The 12,777-nt window shown below is 45.3% G+C and overlaps 2 protein-coding genes across 3 annotated transcripts in view; one reads left to right on the top strand and one right to left on the bottom strand.

The window, feature by feature from the left end:
* Positions 1 to 4,562, top strand: part of SCAF4 (SR-related CTD associated factor 4) — a 46,895-nt gene extending 42,333 nt beyond the window's left edge. For both annotated transcript variants that reach the window (XM_068395491.1, XM_068395490.1), the window contains one exon: positions 2,950 to 4,562. In XM_068395491.1, the coding sequence (XP_068251592.1) occupies positions 2,950 to 3,791 (842 nt within the window). In that variant the 3' untranslated portion in view covers positions 3,792 to 4,562. The remainder of the gene's footprint in view (positions 1 to 2,949) is intronic.
* Positions 4,563 to 7,403: 2,841 nt separating this feature from the next.
* Positions 7,404 to 12,385, bottom strand: SOD1 (superoxide dismutase 1). The gene is made up of 5 exons (XM_068425002.1): positions 12,207 to 12,385; positions 11,233 to 11,326; positions 10,664 to 10,733; positions 8,362 to 8,476; positions 7,404 to 7,995 (listed from the first exon to the last, which is right to left on the bottom strand). The coding sequence occupies exons 1-5, from the start codon at positions 12,279 to 12,281 to the stop codon at positions 7,885 to 7,887; spliced, it is 465 nt and encodes a 154-aa protein (XP_068281103.1). The 5' UTR covers positions 12,282 to 12,385; the 3' UTR covers positions 7,404 to 7,884.
* Positions 12,386 to 12,777: the final 392 nt, after the last annotated feature.

Genomic DNA, 12,777 nt, shown 5'->3' with positions numbered 1-12,777 from the left:
CGATGGGTTTTCCTAGCACACTTGTATCCACGTTCTTCATAGTAAACACTTTTCGCAAGTTCTGAGGACCTTTCACTGTGCATCACTGGTAAAAGTTACAAATAAAAATAAGTTGTGAAAGCAATCTATATTTTTGCACGTTTGAACAGAATTAACATACTAGGTGTAAAGTCTGAGGAGTGTATCAGGAGTATTAAAAGCTGTGTCTTAGCCAAGTTATGCAGAATAAGCAGCTGGTGAAAGGGATGGTTGTATTTCATACCCATAAGCAAGAAGACAAGGTTAGCTGCTACAGAAAGACTTACAGTTATGAACAAATGAATAAAATAACAGGCTGGGGCAGATAAATTCTATCACTTGTCTGCAGAGGTATGAGATGGTCATTAAATCACTTCATTGCTTCTCTAGGAGCTCTGGTACATTTTCAAGTTTGACAGACCATTTAAATTTACATACTGTTTTTCCCTGTATAAGACAACAAAGGGCTTTAAATTTTCCTAGACATTGCATGTGCAATCTGTACTGCTGATTTTACATTTTCAGTAAGCTTGGATGTGTTTCCGGACAGCTCTTTTGCAGTAAATCTTTAATTAGTGCCTGATTTGTCAGCACAGCGAGGGAACTCTTAATAGTACTTTCTACAGTGTACTACAGCCTGAAAATGTGAGTGGGCTGATGTAAAATAAAAAGTGTTTGGCTACGCTGCTGATGCAGGCCAGATTGAAAGAGTTTCAGATACCATTCTGCTGCTTCAGTCCTGCATTTTGTGTAGAGTAAGGCTGAGAAATTAAATTACTTGTACTTGGGGAATTTAAAAAAACTTTTCACACTTGCTTCATGTTCATGCTGTCATAACCCACATCTACTCTGCTGCTATAGAGCAGAAGCATATGCTTATCCTCTTCAGCTCGTTAGATCTCAGTTATTCCTTTCTGCCTTATTTTTAATCTTCTGTGGAGGAATTTACTTACCAACAAAAATATCCCCAAACCTCAGAACTGAGCAAAGTAACCTGCTGGGAAGTCATCGTTAGCCATGTGTCTGTCTCGTCAGATCTGTAGTACTAAGACATGGGGAGGAGTTTGAACTAGGTGACTTACAGCCCTGGTTATGACCAGGAGGAAGGGGAGGGCTGTGCATTTTAAAGATAAAAAGAAAAAAAAAAAAACAAACCAGAGAACATATGGTGTTGCTGCTGGAACATGTCTTGCAAAGAGTGTGACCTATCAAGCCGTGTCTTAAAAGTGACTGCTTGGAGGGGAAGGTAAGATGATGCTGTGGACTGGAAGAATATTCACATCTTTGTTACTGGAGTTCTCCGGATCGGCACAATATAATTTCCTTCTAATACGCATATAAAGAGCACTCAGATAAAAAGGTTTCTGTTAGAGATGTTCTTCAGCGTAAGAAGTGGTGTAGTGAAAGGGCAACATATATGTTCTTCAGAAGGCACAGGCATATTTGGGATAGGAATGCTGAATAAATCAGATGGAGGAAGAGGGAAGCTGTGATAGCTGGATGGAAGGTTACCTGGGATGTCTGCTCCACTGTGCTCATTAAATTGAAATCAAAGTGCAGTTTTCACTGATGACACTGCCAAGTATTTAATTCTAGTATTAATTTACATAGCTATTTCACGTTCCAGTTGTACCCAGGGCAGGGGTTACAAAATTTTATGTAACCTGCATTCTTACGTAACCTGCATTTCATTTTTATTAATATATGTGGAAATAAAACATATAGTCTTAACAAATCTATAAAGGAGCGCAAGATGGATTAGGAGAGATTTTTGCTTGTTCTGCTGGCAACAGCTGATCCCTTTAAATTTCGGTTTGGGACTTTATTAAAAAAAAAAACACAAACGTGCTTTCTTGGATACGGAGCTTGTTTTTGGGTAAATAACTGCTAGTGAGCAGAAAGAGCAGATAGATCGAGAATAAAAGCTGCAGAGAACATGAGACAATAGTGTTATGAGTTCCAACAAAAGGAGGCACACGAGATAAACTGGCCTACGCTTATTGGTGTGAAGTCCTCATCTGCAGCTCCATAATCCTCTGTTTTGGCTCATTGTGTTGATGTCAACAGGCTTTGGGCTGAACTTTCTCAAACGGTGTGTTTCAGGAGTTGATTTTTTTTTTCCTCCTATGAAGACCATGCTGAAACAGTAGTCCAGGAATAAAAATGGGAAATAGTTAGTGTTGGATATGTGCTATAAGGGATGGAAAATAGTATTTTAAAAAAAATTCCACAAATCACCTGTTGCATTTCCTTTTAGTTTACATTGCAGGGTTTATTTTACTAAAATTAAACTTTGATGTATCCCTTTTCTCTGGAACGGTGAATTGAACTCTGTAATTTCCTGCTCTTACCTCAGCCCTGTTCTGACCTTACCTCGCCCTTCACAGCTTACTGTACCTGCCACCTCTTCTGCACAGTGAAAATCCTGTTGATGACCCAGTTCAGATCTCAAGCATTTTAGCCAGATACGATTTTGCTGATGTTTATAATAGAGGAGAAGGGGTTTAAAGCTAACCAAAGGAGGTGAGGTGTCTTTAATTAGGAAGCCTGGAAAGCATCACCTGCTGGGAAGGTGTCTGGTCAGCAGTCAGTTGGCGAAGCAAGGCACTGAGCTGGCAATCAGAAAAAGCTCTGACCTGCAAAATGGCAGTGGCTTCTTCACAAAAGGAAGCCTTTGGGATAAGTGATGAGTTACTACTATTTGAATATTAATTACTCTTAGCACAACACAAACTTCTGTTTAAAGACAGCGCTGTCTTCACAGTATGTAAACCAGCACCAGCTTTGCAGGCTGCTCTCCCCCCCTGCATTTCGGTGTTACTTATGTCATGAGATACTTTGAAATTATGAAAATGGTTTGGTTTTTTTTTTTTTTTCCCTCTTGCCAGCCTCTGATTTTACTTTGTGTGTTTGTGTGTTTGTTTGTTTCAGGCACTCAAGGAGTTGCACCGCCCCCGCCAGCCCCCGTCGTTGGGTTGCAGACTCCATCCACTGGCCTCTTAGGTGCCCGGCCCGGTTTGATACCACTCCAGCGGCCGCCAGGAATGCCACCCCCTCCTCTGCAGCGGTTTCCCTTGATGCCACCGCGACACATGCCTCCCCACATGATGCACAGAGGGCCCCCACCGGGGCCAGGGGGCTTTGGGATGCCTCCCCCCCACGGAATGAAAACCCCTTTCCCACCGCCGGGTCACTTTGTGAGACCTGGGGGGATGCCAGGAAGCGGGGGGCCAGGAGGACCCGAGGATAACAGAGACGGGAGGCAGTTTAGGAATGACAGGCAGACGTTCACGCCTAACAGAGACCAGGAAAGGTTTGGAAGGAGATCTTTTGGAAATCGGGTAGAGAACGATCGTGAGCGCTATGGTAATCGCAACGATGACCGAGATCACGAGCGACTTGGTAATCGTGACAGGCGAGACTGGGGAAGAAGAAGCCCCGAGCGTGACAGACACAGAGACTTGGAGGACAGAAACAGGCGGTCCAGTGGCCATCGAGACAGAGAGAGAGATTCGAGAGATAGGGAGTCTCGTAGAGACAAGGAAGAAAATCGAGGAAAGGAAAAAGCGGAGGTGACAGACAGGGGAGACGGCGACAAAAACCATGAATCTCACAGCGGCAAAATGGAAGACGCAGACGTTGTTTCAGAACTTGCTGCAGGAGAGTCTGAACCGACGGGCGCCAAACCTGTTGAAGAGTTAACATCCGAGGCTACCTCATCTGCGGAACAAGCGGAAAAGGAGACGGGCTCAGTGGCGGAGGCTCCTCGCTAGAGACTGGAAGTTGTCGAAAGACGACAGTGACATTTGTTGGAGTGTAGAGCTTTAGAGTTGTACAGTCTGCTGTATTATATTTGCTTCTGCTTCTATCCCAGCCCCTCAGTAGTTGGTGGGGAATTGTAAGCAATTTGATTGCTTCCCTTCTATTTAAAATAGCCACAACATAACATGAGATACTGAAGATATGATTAAAATATTACCCATTTTTGCTGTAACTTTTTTAAAGTTTTGACTTTAAAAAGTTTACAAATCAGAAGTAGAAGTGCTTTCTATTTTTTTTTTTTTAATTTAAGAAAAGGTAACGGTGAAAGCTCCTCAAAACAATAGGGATGTGTTTTTAATAAACTCTATTTTCGTAACAAACTTTAATGTGTGCTATTCTTCCTACGCTGCACTGAAGTGGAAAAGGAGTGTTCAACATCTTAAAGTTTGAACTGTTAATGCTGTACTGGAGTCTAAATTAGACTGTTCTGTTAATATTTGTTAAAAGAAATACATCTGTTTGTGTAGCTATTCACAGAAGCAAATTTTTATTTGTAATAGTTATCTTGATTTTTAGATTGCTGCATTTTAATGATTTACTTGACTATACTAGGTAAAAGTTAGTGGTTTTAAAATGTTAATTGAAGAGTTAACTGTTTAGTGTTTGCAATGCAATCAGTTTTCTTTTTTTTTTTTTTTTCTTTTTTGTTTTTCTTTTTCCCCCCTCTCCAACTGGTTCTGTGGTAAATGTTGCCCTAATTAGCCTTTTTTTAAAAAAAGTGGACACCTATTCAGACATCTCTCGGTCTGCTCTGCTTGTGATGTTATAAAATGCCTGTGTGCGCTGGGCTAGGAAGCGCACCAGTTCAGCATCTTTTGTACTTGTTATTCTTGATGCTTTTTAGAAAGTGGGGTGAAAGAGAAAGACACCAAAACACAATATAAAATGCTAACCTATTTTTTTTTAAATGGGGCTGGGAAAAGGAAGGGAGGCGGGAGGGTGCTCGAGGATTTTAAAAAGCTGCCTCTTCATTCACCCAAGTCTGGGCTGCTACCGTTGTCTGTGTTAACGATGTCTACCTCCTGTAAGCCTGCAAGAGGTAGGTGTAAAGTTTTTTACTCACCTAGCGGTGTACCTATCGGGCTGGGTGGACAAAGAGTGCGTTTTCTTGGGTTTGCGTCAGTTCTACCATCTCTCCATATCACTGAAGTGATTTTAAGAGGGCAAATGCTAGCCCTTGGTGGTCGGCCCTTCAGGCGCAAACAGTTTCAAAAGACGGCTGCGTTGTACTGAGCGGAGTCGGAGCCCCGGCAGTGCTGCCCTTAAACGTACTGGTTCATCCACTGCTCAGATGGCACCAGGCCTTCGGTTGAAACTTAACTCTAGAAGTGTAGTAGGAAAATTGTATGAATCCTGTGCATATTTAATTTTTTTTTCTCCTTAATATAGGTGTGTTCTACTTTTAAAGTTGGGTTGTTTTTTTTTTCCCCTCAGTGAAGGGCAGCTGCTTTCTTACATCAGTACTTTTTCATAGCTGCTCTGCAGCAGAGGGATTTTTTTTCTGGGGGAGGGAGAGGGGTAGCAAAGCAAATGTGGAGTTCTGGACTGGGGAGAGGACATATATTTTTATGTTCTTGCAATAGCAGAATAAAGAGAGAGAAAAAAAAAAACTGTTTACATACTTGTAGTGAACTCAGCTTCCATGTGTTAAAACCTGTGTCCTTACTGTGTGTTTCATGCTGGGCCAGTGGAACTGAACTTTTTTAATTCAAAGCCAGACATTTACATCTTATGTTTTAAGACTTGTCTTAGTAAAAACTGCCATAATTCTGTAAGGAGGTAGGATTTTTTAATGAATACACTTTATTAAAAGATTTGAAGACAAGAATGAAAGAGATGGAAGGCTTATCTGTTCACACAAATGCCACCTCACTTTCTCTCCATTTCCCTATTTTAGGAAATTGAAAACAAAGCCTAGGAACACTTTGGGCATCCTTTGCGGAACTGTTTCTTACTGCCTCCTGAAGCATTTAGTTGTATAATAAACCTACTGGCTGATGCATCATCGTTACAGCATCACCTAACTGTATCCTACCCTTGTACAACTACCACATTTCTGGCTGTAAAATAAGCCAGAAATTTGTACATTAAGATTAATTAACAAGCATCCATTACTGATAAAGACACTACAGTGTCAGCAATTTGTACCTTGGTTATTGCAATGATCTGTTTGTACATAAACTTGAGCGTTACTTACACATCCTTCAACACAACATTAACTCCTAGGCCACCGTGCCATCAGACATTTAACCAAAGAGAAAACAGATGTGACAGTCAAGATCCACATACAGAGGCTTTCAAAGCAGGCAGGTTCAGTGCTGAGGGCAGCTGGGAAAGGCAGCAAGCAGCAGAGCTGCTAGAGCTCTCCTTGCCCTACAGCTGGCAACTACTTGCCCTTTTTCCCCCATAAGGAAAGGGGAGACCACCTTAACAGTCCTCAGAGCTTCTAAAACGGAAAGAGGTGATGTGGTTATTTGTGGGCGTACAGTGGTGTACATCCTCTGATGGTTAAGGAGGGACTGGAAGGGTGCAGCACTGTCTTAATTCTGCCACAGCAGCTGAACCAGAGCACAGACTAAGCCGCTGGAAGAGGCAGAGGTGGGTTGAGACTGTACACACAATTGTTGGCCACCTGCAATGAATTAAGTTCCAAGTGTTTTTACAGTATCCTTGCCCAACTACCAAAAGCCATTTCATTTGTAACATGCTACACTGGAATCTGGGTGTCTAGAACTGCAACCAACTACTTCCATGAATATATCTTCTGTACAAGATAAAGGAATGTTGATACAAGTCTTTATTAAAATTAATAATTTTTTCTATTAATAAGACTTGGAAATCTGTGTTTAAGAGGTACATACAAGAAAATAATGAAAGCTGGCACTAGTACACAGTGACTACACTACTGAGAAGCTTTATGAAATTTAAAATACAGAACTTCTGGCTATATATACCCTTCTTAAGGAAAGGCCTGTTCCACACTGAACGCTCCTGCATAGCTTGAAGAAAGGTGTTACCCTCACCACCACACCCACACTATCACTGCACACCAGCCCACAATGATCCAAGCCACCCAGCCAGGCAAGGCACAAGAACACATGGTGAAGCCCCACCATCTTACATACTTAAGGCTCCCCCAGCACACACACATATGCTTTACAGTCACATGTGAGTGTCACAGTGTCACCCACCATTACATCTTACAGCAAAGAAAATATTTCTGCAAAGCAGCCATTGTTTTTCAGTACATAAAACCCCTGGCTGCAAGGTGCAGAGGTGCCAGGTTATTGCCACTGAATAGGATTCAGTCACAGGAAAACACGCAACTGCCAGTAACAAGAGGCAGACCAACTGATCTCAGGTCATACTTGTTCCAAGGTGACTGGCTGGAAGCAATGTGTTGGATGCTGTTGGTGCCTAGTGAGTTAACTACTGACATGAGGAAGTCCAGCCTTACTTTTCCCTGTTAGCAAGTCAGCAGGTAGGGGTTTGGTGTTTGGTTTTTTGTTTTGTTTGGTTTTTTGTTGTTTTTTTTTTTTTTTATATAGACAGCAAGACAAAGGTGTGTTTGCCCAGCAAGTTTATTACACAAGTTTGAAACCTACAAATGCTGCAACTTCACCAGGAGGAAGCCCTGACACACACAGTGCCCACTGATGTTTGGTGAGCAGTCTCACTAGAGCTCGTAAGGCTAACCCTCCAAACCCACAGCGTACCAAAAGTTTTGGTGTTCAGGATGTAATCACTATTACACATCTTCCATCACACAGAATGGGAGTGCCCGTGAGTGAAGTTACACTTAATGGTTACAACAGATGCTTTAGCAGAAGACTACAGAGACATTCCATCAGGGTCACTTTAATCGCAATATACATCATACAAAATTAAGTCAGTCTTCGCCAGTTTTAAGTGATACTCAGAATGCAGAGTAGTAATGAGATTAAGTGATAAATCTTTTGCTTGCACACAGAAGGGCAAGGTCAGCATTGGCAATGAAATACAGCCCATTTACCACTGTCATCTTAAGCATTTCAGGTACAATACTTAGCTCTTCGCTATTCCAATTACACCACAAGCTAAACGAGGTCCAGCATTTCCAGTTAATTTGCTCTCATTATCTCCCCCTCTACCCAGGTCATCACGTTTTTCATGGACCTAAAAGAGAATTGAAGATACCTTAATTCATGTTATTGCATAACTCATCCACATTGTTCACTACTCATTAGCAGCAGCAGGCACAAGCACTATTGCCAGCTACCAGCAGGGTGTGTTACACAACAGAGAAGCTATCGGAATTACGCAATGCTAAGTGCCAGGTTGATGCTCATGGCAGTCAAGTGCCATACTAACACACAGGATTTTCAGGCAAGGCTTCAAAGAACTCCCCACGCTGGAGATCTTGCACCACAAGTTCTATAACAAAGACCAGGGATGCAGGCCTCCAGCATCAAAAAGTCTCCACTTGCTGGCAAGATTGCTGTGGAGTTCCTTAAGCACCCAAGCAGGCACCACGGTACTTACCACCATGGTACGTCCGATGATGCTGTATGGTCCACTAAGAGAAATGATGGAATCTTGTATTTCCACTTCTGCCACACCTCCTTTAGCGGTCACATTGCCAAGGTCTCCCACGTGCCTACAGAAAGATGCAGAGAAACTCATAGAAAACTTGAACTGAAAACTCTTCCAAGTGGTGGCCTGGGCAATACAATACCCACAGTAACTGCACTCGAGTACTCCACCATCTTATCTCAAGCAGCACATATATCCTCATTTACCACCACCAGTCAATCTTAAACACTTCCACTATTCTAACTCCTTTAGTTCAAGGGATGATTAAAATTCAGTCCTAAGTGGAACTTGAAACTGGAAGGTTAATCAACACTGGGGAAAGGAATGCCATCCCTCCCATGCACAACTCTTCCAGCCAAGGATTCCTCCATGCAGATGGCATCTCCCTCTGCTCAGTCTCTCAAATTAGGTGAAATAACCTTTCCCACACACACAAGGTGTGGTGTAAACACTGCCGCTATTCTTAAGAGCTTTTAATGTCTATCACAAATCAGCTATTCCACAAGCAGCTGCAGGCTTTAGGTTTAAATAGGATTAGTAAAAGCAGTTTGTCAAGTCACAGGTCAAAGGGAATGCGTTAAGTGCTAGCTAAGGTCTCATCAGTACCAGGAACGACTGTTCAAGTTTGCCTGGTATTTTCCCATACACCATACACCCTACCACACAGTTTTTAGCAGAGCTAGATCTCTGCTAGGTCTTCCCTTAAGAATTAAGCCTCAAGCAGTTCAGTTTACCCTGAACTTCTGGACATTCCAGAGTACTGTTCCCTACCTGCCCCAAATAAACCATTCACTTAAAGACAAGCCAATGATGTTCTGTAAGACTCTTCTATCCAAATGCAGAACCTTGAATACCAACTCATTTCTAAAACTCTCCATCCATGCAGGGTGACCAGCTCAGCACACTGAATGCCAGCTACCAGCTTCTTAGACAGAAGAGCATTGATTTCATATTTTTAACCAAGTCCTATAAAATCAGGTCAAGGGCAGTTTTCCCTTTAGGAATTGGTTTGATTTAAGCTTCCAGGAAGCTTCAGTCCAGTTGTCTCCATTCTACACTGATACAAGCACGATCTGGTTCTCAGAGCCTCCTAAGGGATTCCCCAGCCTACAGCTGCCTGAGCAGGCAGGTTACACCAGGAGCAGGATTTGACAAAACAGAACCAACAGAAGCCACAATGATCATGCGATTTTGACCTTTAGCACTGGAGGTGACTGGCTGCATGTGAAGCCCACAAGCACACATTTCATGCTGCTCTGTCATCCAGACAGCTGGCTAGCAGCCTGCTTGCTTGGTCTGGCATGCAACTGATCCCTTGAGTGTGAATTTATCAGTCACAGAAGGTGCAGTTATGGACACAAATGTCAGCATTTGAAAGCTAGTCACAATGCCAGTCTACACCCTACTTATGCAAGACCAGCCTCTTACACTTGCTCCTAGCTCCACTTTCTTCAGCTCTTGTGCAGCCCCCTCCCAGCCTCTGAACCCAATCAGCTCAGCTATCAGGTCTCAAGCTCACAAGGGTTCCCTGAAGGTAACTGGACTATGAAAACTGCTTCCAGGGCAAGAATTGGGTCTGAGCTCCCACTACAGTACAGATATTCAGCATAAGCATCAGACCCTGTACTTACATACAGCACACACACACAACCCCTAAGGACTACATACTGTAGGTAGTATGGTACCTCAGCTAACAGGACGAGAACAGCCCAGCAAACCCCATAAAAAGCCACCATGCCTGGTCACACGCAGCTTTGTATTCATCTTGCAGTCTCCCCTGAAGCCTCAGTACCTTCCACTGATAATCCTGCTCTGCCACATGACAAGCCTGCATACAGCTCAACAATTGACAGTTTAGGGCCCCTGTTGTCAAAAGCTGGCCCTGAAACAGCAGATCACCACTGACCAAATAAGGCTTTAACACGGAAACTCCCTCCACTCATACCCCTAGGAACCTTCACCCAGTAAGAGCCTTTATTTGCTCTTCTCCCCAAGCTATGATAAAACCAAGAATATGTCCCAAAGACTAGATGGTACCCGTACTCTTGGAGCCAAGGTGTCTAATAAATCGCTGTACAGTTATCAAAGCCTTTGTTAACTGACCCTAGAAGTCCCGCAGGATTTAGCAGTTTTCTTCTGGTATTGTCCTAGCATTAGTCATGAAGTGGCCTCTCAAGCACAAAGTTGCACTTAGATGGCCACTGCATGGAGGAGATGATACCCAGTAAGAGGCCAGGCACAGTAAACTCACCTTTCAGCATCACTTGGTCCACCATGCTGCTTGCCTTCAGGATTGAAGTGAGCACCTGCACTCATACATCCTGAAACAGAACACAGCCATCAAAAGTAGATTTTTTTTTTTTGCAGTAGCCAGATTAAATCTGTTGCTTATACACTACACCAAGGTAGTCCTCCTATAGCCAGAGGAAGTGAAATCACTAATGATGAAAGACTGGTAGATGTTCTACCAATCCTCTGGAGAGAGGTAACCTACTACAGACTTCCAAGCTCAATAAAGTAAGATTTTTAATTCTAGAACACTCTAGGCTCAGTTGAAAAGCTTTCTTATTTCTTAACTTGGGATTATTGAAGTATTTAGATTAGTGCTTGATATGTCAGATCTTGAACACCAGCCTAAACATGTTCAAAGTATTAAATGGGAGGCAATTCCTTAGGAAATGTCATAATTTCTTGACACAGATTTGCATCATGAGACGCAAGTATACTTATATCAAATGCTGCTGCAACACTGAAAGAAGCTCTTTAAAGCTGAGCAACCACACTACAGCTGTAACTCAAAAGCTTGGATAGACATCTTACCATTTGTATTGTCACCAAATTCATGGACATGGAAGCCATGATCTCCATCAGTCAAGCCAGTGATTCTTCCAGTAACTTTTACTGGTCCATTATCCTTTAATAGAAATAATTTAGTTATCACCAAAATGACTACAGCATTAAATGGCCTTGCATCAAATGAAGCTTCCTAGTCAACAGAAAGCATTAGAGACTCCAAAGTCAGGTACCGAGACATGAACAATTACCTTACATTAACTGATTCTGTATGCCAATACAGTATTTCACACAATGTTTGCATTTACTTAGCCACCTAAAATATACTCTATTATGGATTAACAAGCAAAAGGAACGCCTTTTATCAGAGCGCTTGCTTTTGAGAACGATCACGTACTTCCTTTTGGAAGGACAAGTAACCCTGAAGTAATTTCTCCTCTACAGATACAGTACTGCCTGCACGCGGCCCCAGAGCATACACTTCTTTACCGAGTATAAGCGACGGAGCGTTAAAGGCGCTCTGGCCCCTCAGCCATCACCGCTCCGTTATGCCCTACTCTGAGGGCGGTGAACAAGCCCCCCAGGAAGGCTGAGGCCGGCTCCAGCCCCGCGCTCAGCGGAACCCCCCCGAGCAGGGCTGAAGGCACACGCTCGCCGCTCGCCCCGTCGATGCCCTCCCACCCCCGCTCCGCGCTGGGGCTCGCAGGGCGCCACACGGTGCCCGGGGCGCCCCGACGCGCCCAGCCCCGCGGCAGCCGCTCGCTGCCTCACCCGGGAGCGCCCAGGGACGCAAGGGCAGCAGCCCCGGTCCCTCCCAGCACCGCGGCCCAGGACAAGCCCGCCCAGCGCAGCTCCCACCGGCCTCCGCAGCGGCCGGGGAGGAGAGGGAAGGGAAGGGCGAACCGCGCCGCCCGCGCAGTGACTCAGCACCGCTGAGCCCAGGCGAGCCCCCGGGGGAGGCGCAGAGCGACAGGGTCGCGCCCGCCGCCGCCAGCCCTTGCCTGCTGCTGGAAGTGGATGACGCCCTGCACGGGGCCGTCCCCCTTCATCACGCACACGGCCTTCACCGTCGCCATCTTCCCGCGGCGGCCGGACAGCTGCGCACTCCACTACCCCCAGCGCCCGAGGGCTAGGGGCCCGCCCCTCCCGCCGCTCTTATATAGGGCGGCCCCTCAGCGCCGCGGCCAATCGCGGTGTGGTCGCGGGTCTCCTCGCGCAGTTCTTACGCGGGGTTCGGCCAATCGAGGGGGACAGGTCGCGGCAGCGCGCGGACGCGCGCCAATCAGTGGCACCTGTCTCTGAGCCAATGCGGGGGGCCGGGGGGGAGGGAGTGACCCGCCCCCTGGCGGCGGGGGACGTTGTGTAACGGCGGCGGCGGCGCCGCGGGCGAGGCGGTCGGGGCGGGAGGTGGTGCCCGGGCCTGGGCAAGCTGGGCAGCGGGGGAGAAGGGCTCAGGCCCCGCGCTGTGGCTCGCTGCGCGGTTTGTTCCCGAGAGCCGGGGGGAACGTGCTGCTGCGTGGTGGCACCTGGGCCCTGAGGAGGCCTCACTTTAAAGCATCCCTCGGGCTTCAG

This window comes from Nyctibius grandis, chromosome 2 (genome assembly GCF_013368605.1).
Source record: "Nyctibius grandis isolate bNycGra1 chromosome 2, bNycGra1.pri, whole genome shotgun sequence".
Lineage (NCBI taxonomy): Eukaryota > Metazoa > Chordata > Aves > Nyctibiiformes > Nyctibiidae > Nyctibius > Nyctibius grandis.
The sequence above is the reverse complement of the archived record's forward strand: the minus strand, read 5'-3'. Positions and strand labels throughout refer to the sequence as shown.